The 22,261-nt window shown below is 49.5% G+C and overlaps 1 protein-coding gene across 2 annotated transcripts in view; it reads right to left on the reverse strand.

The window, feature by feature from the left end:
* Window positions 1–22,200, reverse strand: part of HIRA (histone cell cycle regulator) — a 100,027-nt gene extending 77,827 nt beyond the window's left edge. For both annotated transcript variants that reach the window (XM_051837242.2, XM_051837245.2), the window contains exon 1: window positions 22,036–22,200. In XM_051837242.2, the coding sequence (XP_051693202.1) occupies window positions 22,036–22,072 (37 nt within the window). In that variant the 5' untranslated portion in view covers window positions 22,073–22,200. The remainder of the gene's footprint in view (window positions 1–22,035) is intronic.
* Window positions 22,201–22,261: the final 61 nt, after the last annotated feature.

Below are 22,261 nucleotides of genomic sequence, written 5' to 3' on the forward strand. Positions count from 1 at the left end.
GCCCTGGGTTGAACCCTCTGCCCTGCTGCTTACAGCAATGCAGCCTTGACTAAATCACTTGATCGCCCCCAAACACCAGTTTGAGATCAGGATGCAGGCTGGTGAAAGGTGGGACTAGCGTGTCTGCCACCCTGCTTCGTTCCTCAGTGACGCACAGAGGTCAGGTGGAACAGAGCAGTGGTGCTGCTCCCTACCTCCTCACCACACCAGGCTGTTCAGTCCCAGGGAAAGCAGTTCATCACATTCCCCATCTAAAGAGCCCTTTGAGGTGGAGCTGAGGAACCGTTACAGAACTTAGAGCTTAGAGAACTTAAAGCTTAGAGAACCGTTCCCGGGGGCACCATGTGATGACGATAAAGGCAAATTCCCAGCCACCTCTGGCTCTGGGCCTTTCTTGGTACACATAGACAAAAGATAAATGAATACGTACCCAAGACTCTAGTGATACTGGACAGCCTCCTATATTCTCAGAAGAGGGTAGACCAGCATGCTGTCCCTACAAAACCACCTCTGTATTTCTCTTCCAGGTCACCCCCTACCACCCCTTGCCAGACCCTCAGCCTACTCACAGCACCTTACTGACATCCCTGAGAGGGCTGTCATAGTCTACTTGTCTTGGGGTCTGCTGATCTGACAGCAGCAAAACAAATGCTTTCCATCTGGTAGGGGATAAAGAATAGGTTAAATTGAAAGAAAAAAACAACAACCACCTGGGATTACCACGGGACAGAGTTAAATAGAATCATTTCCTTCTCATCAGGATAAAGATTCCTGGAGGAGGTCCACACATGGAAAAGTAAACTCAGGGCAGGGAAAGCCGGCCAAAGACGCAGGAAGGTTGCCAGTCAAGAGTGGCTTCTCCTCCCCCACCCCTCAGGGGTCACACGGTCTTTTGGTTTAGATTCCAAAAAGTTTCTGGGTTTTTATGCTCTGATAGCTCATTAGGCAGATTTGGCTGGAAGGTGTGTGTGCAAGCTCTGCAGGAGTGGAGGCCTTGGCCCACTGCACCCTGTTCCCAAGAACACTTCACCTATACTGTCAAGGGAATTAGGCTTAACAAACGTTGATAAACTACGAATTAAAGTGGGTGAATGTTTTGGAGCATTTATTAAATGAAAAAAGAAGATGCAAAACAATATTTAAAACATTAGGTGGGGGCAGATGACATGATTCCACAAAAAATCCTGTTAGCTCCAGTAAGTTAAATAGGATGTAAGGGCCGGCGCTGTGGCTCACTAGGCTAATCCTCCGCCTATGGCACCGGCACACCGGGTTCTAGTCCCGGTCGGGGCGCTGGATTCTGTCCTGGTTGCCCCTCTTCCAGGCCAGCTCTCTGCTATGGCCTGGGAGTGCAGTGGAGGATGGCCCAAGTGCTTGGGCCCTGCACCCGCATGGGAGACCAGGAAAAGCACCTGGCTCCTGCCTTCAGATCAGCGCGCCGGCCGCGGTGGCCATTGGAGGATGAACCAACAGCAAAAGGAAGACCTTTCTCTCTGTCTCTCTCACTATCCACTCTGCCTGTCAAAAATAAATAAATAGGATGTAAAAGCAATAAGAATTAGTTGTGGTTTTATATGTTAACAATGAAAACTCTGAAAACGAAATTAAGAAAACAATCCCATTTACAATAATCAAAAAGAAGAAAATACTTGGGGATAAATTAAGCAAGGAAACTTTTGCTTGTACACTAAAAAGTACAAAGCATTGCAGAAGGAAATTAAAGATACAAATGAATGGAAAGATACCCCACATTCACGGCTTGGAAGACTTAGTACCTTAGGATGCCAAAATTACCCAAAGTGATCTACAGATTTAACGTGATCTCTATTAAAATCCCAAAGATTTTTTTTATTTTGTTTCAAAGATTTTATTTATTTATTTGAGATGTAGAGTTAAAGACAGAGAGAAAAGTCTTCTCTGCTGGTTTGCTCCATAAAAACAGCTGGAGCTGGGCGCATTCAAAGCCAGGAGTCAGGAGCTGCTTCTAGGTCTCCCACATGGGCACAGAGGCTTAAACACTTGAGCCATCTTCCACTGCTGTCCCAAGCCAAAGCAGAGAGCTTTGTGTGCTGGGACACAAACCGGCACCAATATGGGATGCCACCACTGCAGGCAGAGGCTTAGCCCACTATGTCACAGCACCAGCCCCCCAAGATATTTTTTGCAGAAAAAAAAAAAAAATCTCCATTCTAAAATTCATATGGGATCTTAGAGACTCTCAACAGCCAAAAGAATCTTGAAAGAGAACAAAGTTGGAAGACTCAGACCTCCTGATTTCAAAACTTACACAAAGCTATTGCAATCAAAACAGTGTGGTACTGGCATAAAGAAAGATGTATAGATCAATGCAACAGAACAGAGAGCTTGATTGCTGACAAAGGTACCAAAACCATTCAATGGGAAAAGGGCAGTTTCCCCAAAAAATGTTTGCAAAACTGCACATGCAGAAGAATGAAATTGAGTCCTTACTAAAAGCATATACAAAAATTAACTCAAAGGGGCTGGCGCTGTGGCATAGCAGGGGCTCCTGCACTCATGAGCTCCTGGCTTCGGCCTGGCCCACAGCCTCAGCCACTGCAGCCATTTGGGGAATTAACCAGTGCATAGAAGATCAATCTATCTTGGCCAGCGCCGCAGCTCACTAGGCTAATCCTCCACCTTGCGGCGCCAGCACACCGGGTTCTAGTCCCAGTCGGGGCGCCGGATTCTGTCCCGGTTGCCCCTCTTCCAGGCCAGCTCTCTGCTATGGCCAGGGAGTGCAGTGGAGGATGGCCCAAGTGCTTGGACCCTGCACCCCATGGGAGACCAGGAGAAGCACCTGGCTCCTGCCATCGGATCAGCGCGGTGCGCCGGCCGCAGCGCACCGGCCGTGGTGGCCATTGGAGGGTGAACCAACGGCAAAAGACCTTTCTCTCTGTCTCTCTCACTGTCCACTCTGCCTGTAAAAAAAAAGAAAAAAAAAAAGATCTATCTTCCCTCTCTTTCCTTCCCTCTCCGTATCTCTGCCTTCCAAATAAATAAATCTAAAATGTCTTTAAAAAAAAATCATGTCTCATGTCTTAAAAAAAAATCTAAAAATGAAACAAAGATTCATATAAGACCTAAAACTAGGCAACTCTTAGAAGAACACCTGGGGGACAAGTTTCATAACAATGACTTGGCTATGACTTTTTTTTTTTTAGAAATGATACCAATAGCACAGGCAATAAAAGAAAAAATAGACAAACTGGACTTCACACTTAAAACATTTTGTGTATCAAAGGCCACTTATCAACAGAGCAAAAAGACAAACCACAGAACAGGAGAATTTTTTTTTTTTTTTTTTTTTTTGACAGGCAGAGTGGACAGTGAGAGAGACAGAGAGAAAGGTCTTCCTTTGCCGTTGGTTCACCCTCCAATGGCCGCCGCGGCTGGCGCACTGCGGCCGGCGCACCGCGCTGATCCGATGGCAGGAGCCAGGAGCCAGGTGCTTTTCCTGGTCTCCCATGGGGTGCAGGGCCCAAGCACCTGGGCCATCCTCCACTGCACTCCCTGGCCACAGCAGAGGGCTGGCTTGGAAGAGGGGCAACCGGGACAGAATCCGGCGCCCCGACCGGGACTAGAACCCGGTGTGCCGGCGCCGCTAGGCGGAGGATTAGCCTAGTGAGCCGCGGCGCCGGCTGAACAGGAGAATATTTGCAAGTCACATATCTAATAAGGAATTGATATTCAGAATATATAGAGAAATGTTAAAACTCAACAACAGCAAAAAAAAAAAAAAAAGTTCAAAAATCGGCAAAAGACTTGAATAGGTATTTTCCCAAAACAAGCTATACAAATGTCAAAGAAGCATATGAAAAGATGCTCAACATTTCAACATAGGGAAATGCAACTTAAAATTAGGATCACAGTGAGGGATCACCTAACATGCATTAGGATGGCTTACTATTAAAAAAAAAATAGTAAGTGTTGGCAAGGATGTGCAGATATTAGAACATTTGCACGCTGCTGGGGAAACTGCAGAATGGTGCAGCTGCTATGGAAAATAGAATGGTAGATCTTCTGAGAGCAAAAATTAATTCCCGTGATCCAACAGTTTCATTTCTAGGTACATATCCCAAAAAACTGAAAGCAGGGTCTTGAAGAGCTATTTATTTATACACTCATATTCAAAGCAGCATTATTCACAACACTCAGGAGGGGGAAGTAACTCAAGTGTCCATGAGTGTGTAAACAAAGTCTGTCCACACAATGGAGTGTCATTCATCCATCAAAGCGAAGAAGTTCTGATATCTGCTACAATGGGGAAGGGCTTAAAAGACAGCATGTTCAGTGAAATAAGCCAGTTACAAAAACACAAATACTGCATGACTGTTTAGAGGAGAAATCTTGACTAACCAAGTAACAGAAACACAGAGTAGACAGTGGGCGCTAAGAGCTGGGTGGAGGAGCAACAAGGAGTTGTTACTTGATGGGGACAGTTTTACAGGAGAGAAAGTTCTGCAGATGGCTACCTACCAATTTTTTTTTCTTTTCTTTTTTTTTTTTTTCTTTTTTTTTTTTTTTTTTTGACAGGCAGAGTTAGACAGTGAGAGAGAGACAGACAGAAAGGTCTTCCTTTTGCCGTTGGTTCACCCCCCAACGGCTGCTGCGACCGGCGCACCACACTGATCCGAAGCCAGGAGCCAGGTGCTTCTCCTGGTCTCCCATGGGGTGCAGGGCCCAAGGACCTGGGCCATCCACTGCACTCCCTGGCCACAGCAGAGAGCTGGCCTGGAAAAGGAGCAACCGGGACAGAATCCGGCACCCCGACCAAGCCTAGAACCCTGTGTGCCGGCGCCACAAGGCGGAGGATTAGCCTACTGAGCCGCGGCACCAGCTTACATAACAATTTATATTGTGACATTACTGGATCCTATAGTTAAAAGCTGGTTAGGCAGCGGCGGGTGTTGGGGTTCAGCGGGTTAAACCACTGATCGGGACACCTGCATCCTATGTTGGTGTGCTGGTTCAGAGTCCTGACTACTTCACTTCTGATCCAGTTCCCGCTAACCCATCCTGAGAGGAAGCAGATGATGGTTTAACTGCTTGGGCCCCTGCCACCCATGTGGAGCTCCAGGCTTCTGACTTCCAACTGGCTGTTGCAGGCATCTAGGGAATGAACCAGTGGAGGGAAGATCTCTCCCCCCCAACTCCTGCTGCTACTTCAAGTAGGTGAAAATAAGTCAACATTTTAAAAATCTGATTAACATGGTACATTTTATGTCATCTGTATTTTGTAATTATAAAAACGGTACCTAAAACCAAAATAAAGCAAACTAAAACTATATGCTGTTTTGTGTGTGTGTATACACTGGAGGAATGTGGGAGGCAGTGACCGTGGCCATAAAAACTGTTAAGTATCTTGACTGTGAGGTAGAAAGACAAATCTGGGCCGGCGCCGTGGCTCAATAGGCTAATCCTCTGCCTTGCGGCGCGCCGGCACACCGGGTTCTAGTCCCAGTCGGGGCGCCGGATTCTGTCCCGGTTGCCCCCCTTCTAGGCCAGCTCTCTGCTGTGGCCCGGGAGTGCAGTGGAGGATGGCCCAAGTCCTTGGGCCCTGCACCCCATGGGAGACCAGAAGAAGCACCTGGCTCCTGGCTTAGGATCAGTGCAGTACACCAGCCGCAGCGCGCCGACTGCGGCGGCCATTGGAAGGTGAACCAACGGCAAAGGAAGACCTTTCTCTCTGTCTCTCTCTCTCTCACTGTCCACTCTGCCTGTCAAAAAAAAAAAAAAAGACAAATGTACATGGGTGACAAAACTGTATAGAACTAAACACATTTTCTCACAAAAATTAGTTTAAATAAAACTGGGGAAATCTGAATAAGAAAGGCAGATTGTGTCAATGTCAACATAACATTATATTACAGTTTTACAAAATGTTACCACTGGGAGAAACTGGGCAAAATACACAGGGATCTCTCAGAATCTGATACAACTGCAGGTGCTGTACAATTATCTCAATAAGAAATAAATATACACAATACACACACATACATAAGTCCTATCTTTATAAAGGTAAGTATCAAAACTCCAGTGGTTAGGATATAATAAAACTGATTATTTTCTTATGCACGTGACAATGTTCATATTCTATAACCAGTGACCCCTATGCCAGTGACTCTTGGAGAAACTCATCATATTAGTATTAACCTGCATGTAGGTAACACCTGCAGCTACCCAGACTGCAACACACTCTGGAACAGAACTCCCCACATTCCCACCCAAACCTACCCTGATGTGTTCTGTCCCATCCTGAGTAAGGCCAAACCTTGAGAAGAAAAGCCAACAGGCCCCACGACCTTACTGATGTTGCCCCTGCCTCCTATCCCACCACTGGGTTCTGCCCTGTTCCTGCACTGGGCCTTTGGCTAACTCTTTGGGCACTCCAGAAGGCTCTGATTCCAGATACACACAACAGCTCCCTTCCACACCTGCTTCAAGCCTTGCCTTACTGTCGCCCTCTCCTTGAGGCCTATCCTAACCAGCCTATTAAAAAATAAAAAGAAGATTTATTTATTTGAAAGTCACAATTAAGAGAGAGGGACAGACACAGACAGAGAGATCTTCCATCTATTGGTTCATTCCCCAAATGGCTGCAATGGCTTGGGCTGGGCCAGGCAGAAGACAGCTAAAACTCTTAACTGGGTTTCCCATATGGATGGCAGGGACCCAAGCACTTGAACCATTTTTTCACTTGTTTTCCCAGGTGCATTATCAGGGAGCTGGATCCGGAGCAGCTAGGACTCTAATGGGTGCTCATATGGGGTGCCAGCATCGCAGGAGGTGGCTTAACCTGAAGTACACCACGAAATAGGTGCCCATCACCTTATTCTACTTTCTCCAACCTGACACAACCAACCCCCCTCCATCCTTATCTCATTTTTTCTTAACTGTTTCTTACATATTATTTAATTACCTTTGCTGCATGTCTATCTTGTCCACTAGAATGTAAATGCCCAGAGCCTAGCAGTGTTTTTGTGCTTTATTCACTGATACATTCCCAGTACCTAGAGCTGTGACTTGATACGGAATAGGAACTCAGAAAACACTTGATGAATGGCTGGAGGAAGCCTGCAAAGGCGTCACTGGTGTCCCGATCTTTAGAAGGCAGTCCCTCAAGCTGCTATGGTGGGGCCTGAGCTCTCACCCCAGGTGGAGAGCACACCCCTGGCTGGCTCACAGAGCCATCTGCTGCTGTTATCTCTACCACTTTCAACCACAAAAACTTCTTCCGTCTTCTATAGTGAGCACCACACAATGACATCTCGTAAGTGTCAAATGACTGTGAGACTCAAAACAGCACAGGAAGGAAGTTGTAGCAACCACACAACCGTTTTTTGGTTTCTTTTTTTTTTTTTTTTTTTTTCGGTTTGGGTTTTTTGGTTTTGTTTTTTGTTTTGCCTCCAACTAAAGTAGAAGAAAATGACAGGTGCCTGCCAATACACAATCAAGGAAGTTTTGGTTACACTCAATGTCTTTCCTTCACTCACTCCCACACCCCAGCTGGGCCAACACAGACATTGCCTAAAGATTATCTACAAAATGGGATTTCTATAAATCTACAGATTTATTTATTGGAAAGATAGAGTTACAGAGACAAGGACAGACAGAGATAATCTCCCATCTGCTAGTTCATTCCCCAAATGGCTGCAACAGTTGGGTTGGGCCAGGCTGAAGCCAGGAGCCTGGAACTGCATCCAGGTCTCCCACATAGGTGGCAGGGACCCAAGTACTCAAGCCATCCTCTGATGCTTTCCCAGGCACACTAGCAGGCAGCTGAGTTGGAAGTGAATCATCCAGGCCCTGAACCAGCACTCCACTATGGGATGCTGGTGTCACAGCAGCAGCTTCACCTGCTGCACCACAATACCAGCCCCTGGATTTCTCGAAGTCTAATCTCTCCTGTCTCTCCTATGTACTTCCATTACAGAGTTAAGGGCTATATTCCCACAGGTGGCAAAAACCACCACAATTTAAAAACAACAGAGGGATGATATTATTTGAGTGAAAAATGCAAAGCAATTTTAGTTATTCCAGTGAGGTGTAGAACGCACGGCCTGTGTGGGAGGCAATGGTGCACTGAAAATGCTAGATTTGCTATGGTGATCAGGGGATTTGGCTGAGGCAAATTCTTAAAAATCCAGACATTTTTATAATGTGGTATGCACAATCAATGTGTATTTTTTTTTTTTTTTTGACAGGCAGAGTGGACAGTGAGAGAGAGAGACAGAGAGAAAGGTCTTCCTTTGCCGTTGGTTCACCCTCCAATGGCCGCTGCGGCAAGTGCGCTGCGGCCGGCGCACCGCACTGATCCGATGGCAGGAGCCAGGAGCCAGGTGCTTTTCCTGGTCTCCCATGGGGTGCAGGGCCCAAGCACCTGGGCCATCCTCCACTGCACTTCCTGGCCACGGCAGAGGGCTGGCTTAGAAGAGGGGCAACCAGGACAGAATTCGGCGCCCCAACCGGGACTAGAACCCGGTGTGCCGGCGCCGCTAGGCGGAGGATTAGCCTAGTGAGCCACGGCGCCAGCCCATCAATGTGTATTTTTTAATTTATTTATTTGAGAGGCAGAGAGAAGGAGAAGGGGAAAAAGAGACCATGAGCTCCCAAGTGCTGGTTGACTTCCCAAATGCTTGCAATGAAGCCAGTGCTGGGAGCTCAATCCAAGTCTCCCAAATGGGTGGCAGGAATCCAATTGCTTCAGCCATCACGCCTGCCTCTTAGGGTGTGCCTTAGCAGGAAGCTGGAATCGGGAGCTGGAGCTGGGCACTGAACTCGGGCACTCTGCTGTGGGACACAGGCATCTTAACTGCTAGGCCAAACACCTGCCCCTAAAACATATATTGTTAAAAAGCACCAAGTCACTCAGTTATTTATTTCCCAAAGAGTCTCAGAGATCACATACAAATATTTTAACAATGTATTTTCCTTTCACATTTTCTAAACTCCCTAACACATACATAAATTATTTATTTACCTACATTTTTAAAAAATAAATTTTGGGGGGCAGTGCTGCTCCACTTCCAATCCAGTTCCCTGCTGATGGCCTGGGAAAAGCAGTGACAAATGGCCTACATGTTTGGGCCCCTGCCACCCACGTGGGAGACCCAGATGAAGCTCCTGGCTTTAGCTTGGCTCAGCCCTGGCCATGTGGTCATCTGAGGAATGAACCAGAGGATGAAAGATCTCTCTCTCTCTGTAATTCTGACTTGCAAATAAAAGAATTTTTTAAATTGCTTTCATTTTATTTGAAAGGCACAAAGAGAGAGAGAGAGATTTGCCAACTGCTGGATTACTCCCCAAATGCCTGTAACAGCTGGGGCTGGGTCAGACTGAAGCCAGGAGCCTGGAACTCAAACCAGGTCTCCCACATAGGTGGCAGGGACCCAAGTACCCAAGACATCTTCCACTGTCTCCCAGGGTTACATGTTAGCAGGAAGCTGTATCAGAAGGGGAGGAGCCAGGACTTAAACCAGGTATTCTGATATAGGATGCTGGCATTTCAAGCAGCCTCTCAACTGCTGTGCCAAATGCATACCCCCAAAGTTGTTTTTAAATTTTATAAATTAAAAGCACAGGGGCTTTTGCACCACAACATGTTAAGCCACCACCTACAATCCCAGCACCCCATACGAGCACTGGTTGAGAGTACAGTTGTTCCACTTCTGATCAGTTCCCTGCTGATTCTCCTGGGAAGGCAGTGAAAGACGGCCCAAGTGCTCAGACCCTTGCCTCTCAAGTGGCAGACCTGGATGGAGTTCCAGCTCCTGCTTTGGCCTGGTCCAGCCCTGGCTGTTGTAGCCATTTGGGGAATGAACTAATGGATGGAAGATCTATGTTTCTCTCTGTAACTCTTACAAATGAATAAACCTTAAAAAAAAAAAAATCACCAAATCACAAAATGTTTTATTATCAATATCCACACACAACTCACCATAAATAGTATTCTGGTACAATTATATACAGTGACTGTCATTAGCCCAAAATACAGGTACAGTTGACCCTTCGTATTCATGAGTTCCACAGCCATGGATTCAACTAACTGGGGTTTGAAAATGACCAAGAAAAAAAAAGGCATCTCTACTGAGCAATTGTGAACTATTCTCTTGTCATTACTCACTAAACAACACAGCCCAACAACTACAGGCACGCACTGCTTAATGATGGGGCCACACTAGGAGAAATGAGCCGCTGGCTGATTTTACCACTGCGCAAATATCAGAGAGCCTACGTAAACTAAGACTGACCATGTCTTGAAGCGACCTCATTTTATAGGACCATGGGTGTATCTGTGATCATTATGACAGAAATCTTGTTCTGTGGAACACAACTGTATTTACACAGCATTTGCATCATACTAAGCATTATGAGTAACCAAGAGATGATTTAAAGTATATGAGGGGCCGGCACTGTGGCGTAGCAGGTAAAGCCATCGCCTGCAATGCTAGCATCCCACTGCTCCACTTCCGATCCAGCTTTCTACTATGGCCTGGGAAGGTAAGTGGAAGATGGCCCAACTCCTTGGGACCTTGCACCCATTTGGAGACATGGAAGAAGCTCCGGCTTCGGATCAGCACAGCTCCGGCCATTGCGGCCATTTTGGGAGTGAACCAGTGGATGGAAGACCTCTCCCTCTGCCTCTCTGTAACTTTGCCTTTCAAATAAATGAATAAATCTTAAAAAAAAAAAAAAAATGAGAGGATGTTTCTGAACAACAGTTCTAGAATGGAGCTCTAGTGTCTTCACAAAGGAGAAGAGAGGAGGCCACATTCATCAAATGGATGCTTGAGGACGGCTCTGTGTCCAACCCACATAAAATTAAATGATTCCTGTCAATTCTACTCTTTCATTGTAGCTGAAAACAACTCTGTCCTTGGAGCAGAAGTCAGCCTCTGTCCTTTCTTATCCTTTACCCCGCCCTCCACCCTGTTAACTCCATCTTTCTAATACACTCAAAGCCCAAACTTAAGATGTAAATGTAAATGACCAAGGAATAAGTATATAGTATATAAGTATATAATATATAGTATATTATAAAGTATATTCACATGTCAAAATTCACAAATTGTACGCTGAAGGTCTGGGTACATCCTGGTAATGCATACCCTGGGAGGCAGCAGGTAATGGCCTAAGTAGTTGAGTCCCTGCCACCTTGCGTGGAACATCTGGATTGAGTACCTGCTCCTGGCTTTGGCCTGACCCAGCCCTGGCTGTTATAGGCATTTGGGAGATCTGTCTCTCTTTTCCTCTCTGCCTTTCAAATAAACAAATAATAAATAAATAAATGTAAGTTTCTTTTGGTGGAAAAAATTTTGAACTCCACGCATAGGTGGGGTCTTCAAAAAGTTCATGGATTGAGGCTGGCACTGTGGTGTAGAAGGTTAAGCCTGGTTTGGCTTGGCCCAGCCCTGGCTGTTGTGGCCATTTGGGGAGTGAACTAGCAGATCAAAGATATCTCTCTCCCTCTCTTCTCTCTATATCTCTGCCTTTCAAATAAATATAAATCTTTAAAAACAAAAAAGGTCGGGGGCCAGCACTGTGGCTTAGTGGGTGAAACCACTGCCTGAAGTGCCAGCATCCCATATGGGTGCAGTTTGAGTCCTGGCTGCTCCTCTTCCGGTCCAGCTCTCTGCTGTGGCCTGGGAAAGCAGTGGAAGATGGCCCAAGTCCTGGGGCACCTGCACCCACACGGGAGACCCAGAAGAAGCTCCTGGCTCCTGGCTTTGGATCAGCCCAGCTCTGGCCATTGTGGCCATTTGGGGAATGAACCAGTGGATGGAAGATCTCTCTCTCAGCCTCTGCCTCTCTGTATCTCTCTGACTTTCAAATAAATAAAGAAATCTTTAAAAAAGAAAAAGAATTTTAAAAAAAAGGTCAAGGGAAGCCAGCGCCGCGGCTCACTAGGCTAATCCTTCACCTTGCGGCGCCGGCACACCGGGTTCTAGTCCCGGTCAGGGCACCGGATTCTGTCCCAGTTGCCCCTCTTCCAGGCCAGCTCTCTGCTGTGGCCTGGGAGTACAGTGGAGGATGGCCCAAGTGCTTGGGCCCTGCACCCCATGGGAGACCAGGAGAAGTACCTGGCTCCTGCCATCGGATCAGCGTGGTGCGCCAGCTGTAGCGCGCTGGCTGCGGCGGCCATTGGAGGGTGAACCAACGGCAAAGGAAGACCTTTCTCTCTGTCTCTCTCTCTCACTGTGCACTCTGACTATCAAAAAAAAAAAAAAAAAAAAAAGGTCAAGGGAAATGTGTATTATAAAAAAACTAGGGCCAGCATTGTGTCCCACTGGGTTAAGTTGCCACCTGTGATGCTAGAATCCCAGGTGAGCGCTAGTTCAAGCCCCAGCTGCTGCACTACTGATCCAGCTCCCTGCTACTGTGCCTAGAAAGGCAGCAGAGGATGGCCTGGGGTGCTTGGGTTCCCGCCACCCATGTGAGAGACCCAGATAAGAGTCCCAGGCTCCTGGCTTCAGCCTGGCCTAGCCCAGGCCACTGTAGCCATTTGGAGAGTAAACCAGCAGACAGAAGGTATCTCTCTCATCTCTCTCTCTCTAACTGCCTTTCAAAGGAATAAAAAAAAAAAAAACTTAAAAAAAAAGGAAATACTATGCATGATTTCAAACTTACTTCTACCAAATGAAATCTTTTAATTCCATTTTCTATTAACTTTTTGAAATCCCCTTGTCGAGAGAACGAGAGAGAGAGAGAGAGAGAGAGAGAGAGAGTGATATCCAACCACTGCTCTCCATCAGGACCATCATCACCCTGGCCCAAGCCTTCTCTCTCCTAGATCATTGCCTCACACTGGTCTCCTGGCTCCCACTCTTCCCCCTACAGCCAGTCTAATCCCAGTGGAGCGGCCAGAAAGATCTCCAAGCCCCAAATCGGACCATGGCCAAGGACGCGGGGAGAATCAAGGCCTTCTCACAGCCCACCAGGCCCTCCCAGTCAGCATGCTGTCCACTCTCTGGCCTCATCTCTGGCTGCTCTTGTCCTTGCCACTGCTTAGACCACAATGACATCCATGCTCTTCCTCAAACCCTGCCAGGTGAGCTGCGGCCCTTCTCTCTGACTGGAGCCCTCTTCCCTCTGAGGGCACTCTCCTTCCCTCCATGTGCCAGGAACAGATGTCGTGGTAACACGCCCAGGTCCCTTCCTCTCCCAGAGCTGAGGTGATGGCAGCCTGACATGTCCAAAGCAGTCTTTCTCTGGGAAAGACCTACACTCATTCAGCCCCCCACCCCATGTCCCCGGCCATGTCCAGTGCTTGCACCCCTCACCCCAACTGAGAACAGCTCCGAAGGGCTCTCCCAGCTCCAGAGCTCCCCAGAAGTCTCAGCTCAGAGTCTGACTCTCCTGCAACAAGGTGTTAGCTCAAGCACTACCTTTCCACTCAACTTTCACAAAGCATTCTACTCACTACTCTCCCATCTTCCCACCCCTACCTCAGCACTTTTCATCCTTTTGCTATCTGCTTACCACTCTGTGTACTGGTTCTCATTTGTGATGTCTGTCATCTGTATCCCCAGCGAGCTCCCCTCCCACACTGGCTCCTTTCTGTGCACACAAGTCAGCCCAGCAGACACCTGTCCCAGTCTCACCCACTAGAATGCATCTCATGCTGGGGCCGGCGCCATGGCTCACTTGGTTAATCCTCCATCTGCGGTACCGGCATCCCATATGGGCACCGGGTTCTAGTCCCGATTGCTCCTCTTCCAGTCCGGCTCTCTGCTGTGGCCCGAGAGGGCAGTGGAGGATGGCCAAGTCCTTGGGCTCTGCACCCACATGGGAGACCAGGAGGAAGCACCTGGCTCCTGGCTTCAGATCAGCATAGCTCTGGCCGTAGCGGCCATTTGGGGAGTGAATCAATGGAAGGAAGACCTTTCTCTCTCTCTGTCAGTAACTCTACCTGTCAAAAAAAAAAAAAAAAAAAAAAGAATGCATCTCATGCCACTACTCAATAGGCAGTGCTGCTGGAACCATGGCTGTCTCCAGCTCTTAGAACAGCCTCCTGGGGCCAGCGCCATGGTGCAGCGGGTTAAAGCCTCAGCCTGCAGTGCCAGCATCCCATATGGGCGCCAGTTCAAGTCCACTGCTCTGCTTCCAATCTAGCTCTCTACTGTGGCCGGGGAAAGCAGTACACGATGGCCCAAGTCCTTGGGTTCCCTGCACCCACGTGGGAGACCCGAAAGAAGCTCCTGGCTTCAGATCAGCTCAGCTCTGGCCGTTTTGGTCATTTGGGGGAGTTAACCAGTGGAGGGAAGACCTCTCTCTCTCTCTCTGGCTCTACTTCTCGGTGTAACTCTTTCAAATAAAGTAAATCTTAAAAAAAAAAAAAAAAAAAAAAAAACAGCCTCTAGCACACAATTGGCCCATATTACTTGCTGAATAGGCATGCTTACCAAGTGCCTTCTCTGAGAAGACACTGGAGGAATGCTGCAGACCTGAAGCCGGCTCCAGTGAAGGGGCCTATCCCTGATCTCTAAGTGAGGCTTGCTGCCCTTTCTGCCGATGCCCACCACAGTGCCTATCGCTAGGACAGCCTTCCTGTGACTTGGCCTGTCCTAGGTTGGTTAATGCATCAAGGCAGATTCTGCTTTTAGGGGCAACACATTTTGTTCTAAATGGGTTTTCTTTTTTACCAGAGGTGTTCTTGGCCACTTGCTATTTGTTCTGTGTCATCTACTTCCCTTGGAAAGCTCCAAGATATACTCAAATAAGGAGCCCCTCGGGTAAGGGCTTGGGCAGAGTGCTCCCCCTCATCACATAGAGTCCGATATACTCCAAGAGCCAGCCAGGGCAAACAAGAACTTTCCCGAATCACATCAACTCTGCTAGTCAAGGAGAGTAGACTCTGTGGGCTGCCCAGCCACCGAGCACCTTCCATCACCTTCTTCCAGTATTCCGTACTCAATACTTACTGAAGGATCACTGTGGTGTGCTCAGCACTGTCCTACACCCTGAAGCTACAGCAAAAGCAAAGACAAAGCCTCCGTCCTTCAGGAGAGCTAACTTTGCATGGGGAAGTCTCTGGGAGGGTCCCTTTAAAAAAAATGGAGGCTAATGCTGTGGCATAGTGGGTAAAGCCACCACCTGCAGTGCCAGCATCCCATATGGGTGCTGGTTAGGGTCCTGGCTGCTCTATTTTCATCCAGTTCTCTGCTGTGGCCTGGGAAAGCATTAGAAGATGGCCCAAGTGCTTGGGCCCCTGCATCCACGTGGGGGACCCGAAAGAAGCTCCTGGCTCCTGAATGGCACAGCTCCAGCTGCTGTGGCTACCTGGGGAGTGAACCAGCAGATGGAAGACACCCCCCCTCCCCGCAATTCTGCCTTCAAATAAATAAATCTTTAAAAAAAAATGCTGGTTTATTCCCCAAAATGGCTGCAATGGCCAGAGCTGGGCTGATCCGAAGCCAGGAGTTTCTTTCCAGTCTCCCATGTGGGTGCAGGGGCCCACTTACTTGGGCCACTTCCACTGCTTTCCCAGGCCATAGCAGAGAGCTGGATCACAAGAAGAGCAGCTGAGACACGAACTGGTGCCCATATGAGATGCCGGCACTGCAGGCAGTGGCTTTACCCGCTATGCTACAGCACAGGCCCCCAAGAGTATTCTGCTGCTTCATATAGTTGAGAAAGGTCAGCATCAGGATTCATTAACTTAGCAGCTTGCAGAGCCACACCCTTCCATTTTGCCATCATCCTCAGGGTGAGCCCTGTCTTCCTGGTCACAAGCTGGTGGCCACGTGCAGGCTGGAGAAGCCCAGAAGGGACTGACATTTCAGGTGTCTCTTCTTACTCCCAACAAGCATCTCCTCTCAGCTCCCTGGCTAGAATGGCACCTCACGGCCATGCCTCGGCAAACGCCGGGCACTGACCCATCAGCCTATGGCCTTCCAGAGTTGTCCCTCCAGCTTGGCCTGAGGGCAGACATCTGACAAATGGCCACGGTTCCTGCCAGAAAGGAGGCGGAGGCCGGGCGGCGCAAGGATCTGTAATGTGCCTCTCTGCTGTTGAGCAATCTGGACGCTGCCTAGAGTCCTGCTCAGTCCTTTAGGTGGTGCTGCTCGTCCTGGCAGGATGATAAAACGGACCTGTGTCCAGTTTGGATCCCTAGGGCTCATTCCAGACCTCTGTTTCATTTTCTAGACACCTGCGGAGTCTACAGGCAAACTGCAGGCGGAAAAGAAAATGTCGCGGCAGACACAGAGTGTCCTCTCCCTGGTCACTGCCAGGACCCGAGATCAGCACGATGACACCAGGTCCACTACTTGGCCTCAGTGGTCAAGGCCACTTCTTAAGTGAAAACATATTTTCAGTAACTTCTTAGATGAAAACACATGTTTAAGGCCGGTGCCGTGGCTCACTAGGCTAATCCTCCGCCTTGTGGTGCCGGCACACCGGGTTCTAGTCCCGGTCGGGGCGCTGAGTTCTGTCCTGGTTGCCCCTCTTCCAGGCCAGCTCTCTGCTGTGGCCTGGGAGTGCAGTGGAGGATGGCCCAAGTCGTGGGCCCTGCACCCCATGGGAGACCAGGAGAAGCACCTGGCTCCTGCCTTCGGATAGGCACAGTGCGCCGGCTACAGCGGCCATTGGAGGATGAACCAACAGCAAAGGAAGACCTTTCTCTCTGTCTCTCTCACTGTCCACTCTGCCTGTCAAAAAAAAAAAAAAAAAAATGTTTAAGAGAACCCCACTTACTAGCCTTCAGTGACCCAAATCTACACACAGCCACCTGCCTGTAGTGGCTAGGTTCCATCAAGTCTGTTTCTCCTGACAGGAGGCCTCTCCTCTTTCTCCCTGACCCCTGACATCCCCGTGTCCCTCCGCGTCGCTCACCAAGACCCAGGAACCACCTCCTAAGTCCTTCCAAGGCCTTCCCAAGGGACAGGCTGGGGGCCTCAAACAGCCAGTCTCCTGGGAAATCTCAGTGCTCCCCACCCCCATGCCGGAAAAGGAAGTCTAAGCTTCCAGCAGGGTGCTCAAAGCTCTTGGCTCTCTTCTGCCTCTTCACCTGTTCAGTCTCACTCTTGGCAAGTCCTGGGTCTTTTTCCTAAACAATGTCCCCTAAGCTCTTTGGTCCCGAGAGCTGCAGTACCTCCTGTCATAATCCTACTCCGGTCAAGGCTCAGCCCAAGGTCATGGCCACAAATCAGATGACTGGAGACAAGCCCCTCCAGCCTGGGATCCCTGCAGTAGCTTTTGTCTGTCCTGCTTTCTGGAATGTAGTCTGGGTGTCTACCTCTCCACCTTCTGCACAGGGAGAGCCCTACTGACCTCCAGATCCCCACTGGACACTCACCAGGAAGGTCCAGCGTTTGCTGTATGAATTAGGGAAAAGGCCACATGCATTGTTATCTAAGGCAAAATCCTGCTCAGGTTTCTTGAGAATCCTCTTCAAGGGTATATTTTCCTAAATTAACCTCCTGCCCTCAGGCATAAATCAGTGAGATAGACACTGCAGAGAAAAACTGCATTTCCTGAGCCGTCACAAGCCTTGAACGGATTAGGGAAAGAGGTGGAAAAAGCCTTCCATGTCACATCTGTAGTAAGCAGCAGAGCACAGAGGCCCCTTTTCTCAAGGAACTAGTTATATATGTAATTATATCTACATAATCTAGTTGGAATTAATGAGACAAATACATGAAAAAGCAAAGACCATGGATGGACTTTTTTTTACCCAGAGCCGGGTTTCTGGCCCTTGGCACTACTGCTGCCTGGGGCTGGAGATTTCTGGGTAAGGGCCTTGCTATGTGTGGCAGGATGTTTCGCAGCAGGCTTGGGCCTCTAGCCTCAGGATACCCGCAGCACGCGTGTCCCAGTTCCCGGCAAGTTACGAAAAACAAGACTGCCTCCAGTCATGCCCTGTTGGAGAACTCCTGATCTAGAGCGACTGCTAAGTTCATCTCACAACGACTGCATCATAAAATATCACCATTAGGACACCCTCCCTGACTACTGTCTGACATATGTCCAAAGTAAGCCTGCACCAGCAGCACTGGGCCTTACCACACTCACCCCTGACTCATTACTGGATCATCAGCCTGCATTTCCCCTTCAAGCTGACTGCCTATCTGAGATGACTTGTTCCAGGACCCCCACCCACCCACCCCCATACCAAAATCCAAGGATGCTCATGTCTCTTATATAAAATGCAGTATTACTTGCATGAAATCTATGCATATCCTACCATGTACTCTAAATCATCTCTAGATTACTTATAAGACCCAATACAATGTAAAGATCCTATAAATAGTTGTTACAATGTATTGTTTAAGAAATAAGGGTGGGGATGGCGCTGTGGCATAGTATGTTAAGTCTCTGCCTGCGACAGTGGTATCCCATTTGGGCACAGGTTTGAGTCCTGACTACTACACTTCTGACCCAGTTCCCTCTTAATGCTTGGGAAAGCAGTAGAAGATGGTCCGAGTGCCTGGGCCACTGCATCCACGTGGGAGACCTGGATGGAGCTCCTGGCTCTTGGCTTCAGCCTGGCCCAGCCCCGGCTGTTGTGTGAGCATTTGAGGACCGAACCAGCAGACGGAAGATCTGTCTCTTCATCTTTCTGAAATTCGGACTTTCAAATAAATAAATCTGCTTAAAAAATGGCAAGAAAAAAGTGCACTGGTTTTTTTTTTAAGTATTTTTGATCTGTAGTTGGTTGAATGCTGATATAGAACAGTTAGATATGGAGGGCTGGCTGCATTAATTTTCACATTGATGAAGTATATGTCTTAGGATGTCTTGAAGTCCTTTTAGGAATGAGTCAAGATGGGGATAATCCAATCACAGGGCAGGGGTAAGATTGGGGTGGAGGGAAGAGAAGAGCACACGCCATAAAGTAATATGATTAACTGGCAAATTATCCTACTGTTGAAAAATTTCCAAGTATCTTTTTATGGCACCACCATCAAAGCGTGAATCAGACGCAAAGGAGGTCAAGAACTCGTCCAGTTCTGGCTTCTTAGTTAGAACCGGCTTCACCGAAGGCCGAGCACAAGCACTGTCTGCCCAGGAGTAAGAATTCCAGAAAAACTCACAGGGCAAAGATCAGTGATGGCAGAGCCGGAAAGCTCACGATAGTTTCTAAACACACAAAGTATATTTTTCTTTTTTTAAATAAAGATTTTTAAATTATCTCAAAGTCAGAAACAGAGAGAACAGGAGAGACACAGAGAGAGCGATCTTCCATCACTCCCCAGATGGCCACATGGTTGGGGCTGGGTCAGGCTGAAGCCAGGAGCCAAGAGCTTCATCCAGGTCTCCCATGTTGGTGCAGGGGCCCAAGCACTTGGGCCATCCTCCGCTGCTCTCCCAGGTGTATTAGCAGGGAACTGGGTCAGAAGTAGAGCAGCCAGGACTCAAACTGGCACCTATATGCAAATAGCAGCTTAACCCGCTACACCCCAGTGCTGGTCCCACAAACTACATTTTTCTATGAACTCTAAAACCCAGCTGCTTTAATTTCTTCATGTCAATATATGATGTTAACCTAACTTGAAATGAAGCTTACTTTGGCCATTCCTAAATGAAAATATATAAAGAACACTACAGGGGTGAGCATTTGATGCAGTAATTAAGTCTGCTTGGGATGCCTGAATCCCAAATATAAGTGCCTGGTTTGGGTCTAAGCTCTGTGGTTTCTGATTCAGCTTCCTGTTGGTGCATACCCTGGGAGGCAGCAAATGACAGCTCAAGTACCTGAGTCCCTGGGGCTGGTGTTGGGGCATGGCAGGTAAAGAAGCCACCTGTGACGCTGGCATCCCATTTGGGCACCAGTTCTCATCTGGGCATTGCTAGCAGAGGGCACTGGCAATGGCAATGTCTGGAGATACACTTTTTTTAATTTTTAAGAATTTATTTCTTTACTTGACACAGAGAGAGACTGATCTTCTATCTGCTGGTTTACTCCACAAATGCCTACAATGGCTGAGGCTGGGCCATGCCAAAACAAGCGAGGTTTCACCGGCCACTACCTCCCACACTGGCTTCTGGCTAAGCAGCCTCTGTTCCCGGCATCACCCACCAATCACTACTGGCAGTGAGAGCAGTAATGACCCCACAGTGCTCTCGAAGACTCCACTAGACAGACCAAGGTTGACTTCAGAGGACAGGAAAGCTGGGCATTGGGCCTCATAGTTAAAGGCACCAGTTAAGGCACCTGGGTCCGGGGCCTGGGTTTGATTCCTGCCTCTGGCTTCTGACTCCAGCTTCCTGCCAAGGCAGACCCTGCTAGGCAGGTAGTGGCAACAGCTCAAGTAACTGGGTTCCTGCTATCAATGGGGTAGAACTGGATTGTGTTTGCAGTTTCTGGTTTTGGCCTCTGTCCACCCCTGTCTGTTGTGGGCATTTGGGAGTGAACCAACAGATGAGAAGGTAGACTGTACAGACCAACGGATTTAAGCGAAGCATCATAAAATAAAAACCTCTCCAGCTCTTCACTTACAAAGCAAACTAGGTCATTAATACAATGTCTCCTTTCCCGATCACAGGCACCATAATGTAGAGTTGCAACACCTGCTCAGTTCTCCAGGGAAAGATCTGCACTCCACATATCAGGAAGCGCTCCAGGAGATCAACAGGAGATATGAAACTAAAGCTCAGGGTTTTGGCTTTCTCGCAGGTAACCCACTTGTGTCTCTATAAGTTATGGAAACCTCAACTTTCATACGTTTTTAGTCAATAGTTATCATATACTCATACTACGCAGGGAATATGAGGGGTGGGGTGGGGGGAAGTGAGGCAGTTCCTGCCCTAGGGGTGGGGTGGGATATATACAGAGTCCACCCACAACTTCCACAAGGCAGAGCAAGAGGGGCAGGGACAAGGAACATGTAGGATAACTCAGCAGGAATGGTTTCAAAAGGTAAAGGTGACCTCATCTGGGCCCTGAAAAATAGGTGAGACATCACACTAAAAAAAAAAAAAAAGAAAGAAAGAAAGAAAGAAAGAACAACAAAAACAGCAGGGCAGAGCACTTCTCGCGGACAGCACACAGCCGGCTGCTCTCTTCCATGCAGTTGCACCCACAGAGAGCACAGTGACATCAAGCTCAAAACGAAAAAGTTACATGTACGCAAAGGGCAAAAGTATCTTCTTGCTAGAAAAGAAAACTGTAGCTGCCTCTCCAGCCTCGCTGCTGCAGACCAGAGGTGATGAATTGAGGCAAGCAGCAGAGTGAACCTGGGGGGTGGGGGTGGGGGGGTACAGGGCCACAGCCCCACGGAGGGGGGAGTGCTTTTATGGCTGTCAGCAGAGGGGTGGGGGTGCACTGGGGCTCGAGCGGGCTCGGTCCCCTCCTCTCCAAGAGCAGCCAAGAGCAACTCTTGCAAGAAGCTGTGTCGGCAAAGGCATAACTAGGACAAAACTGCCGGCCCTCGCTCGCTTCCAGCACTCCACGGAGCGGGATGAGCCCATTCCTCCGGGCTGTGCACTGGCGCCGCGACCACAGCGCTGACGCACAGCCCACCCCCCAGCACACACCTGTGCCCCCGCCCGCCCCACGGCCACCCTGTTGCGCCGGCTCAGCGGGGATGTCAGCCTCGGAGCCCTCCCGTTCTGGAACCACAGCCCCCACCCCCACCCCCGGCTGCGGGCACTGTCACCAGCCCCAGGCCTCGGCCAAGGGGCGCCAACAGCCCCTTTCTGCAGCTTTCAGATCTTCACCCGCCACCCAAAGGCCGTCCGAGCACGTCCTGGCCGCTGCAGACGAAGCCGCAAGGGGCTGCAGGCCCCCGGGCCCAGCTCCCAGGTTGCCAGGCCGCGGCCGGACCACGGGCGGCCGGCGCACGGCTCAGCACTCGAGCCGGGGGGCCAAGCTCGGAGCACGTGCCCCGGCTCGCCGGCTCCCTCGCGCCCAGGACAAAGTCCGCTCGCGCCGGCTCAGAGGCTCGGGCACCGGGCGCGGGGCGTCGGAAGGGGGACGGGATGGGCAGGGCCTGCGCGCCGCCCCCCGACCTGACACCAAGCCCCCCGGCAGGACTCCAGCCTCGGCCCCCCGCGACCCCCGCGCGCACTCACCATTGTGGTTGACCCAGGTCGGCTTCAGGAGCTTCATTGTTCGGCCGCCGCCGCCGCCGCCGCCGCCGCCAGGCTGTGGCGAGAGCCGCGTCCCTCAGCGCGCCCGGGCCATGGAGCCGCCGCCGCCGCCGCCGCCGCTTCCTCCCGCGCCGCCCGCCCGCCGGCCGCCGCCCGCCCCACGCCCTCAGCGCCGCCGCGCCATCGCCGGCCTGCGCCCCCCGCCGCC

Source organism: Oryctolagus cuniculus, chromosome 21 (genome assembly GCF_964237555.1).
Source record: "Oryctolagus cuniculus chromosome 21, mOryCun1.1, whole genome shotgun sequence".
In the NCBI taxonomy this organism is placed as follows: domain Eukaryota; kingdom Metazoa; phylum Chordata; class Mammalia; order Lagomorpha; family Leporidae; genus Oryctolagus; species Oryctolagus cuniculus.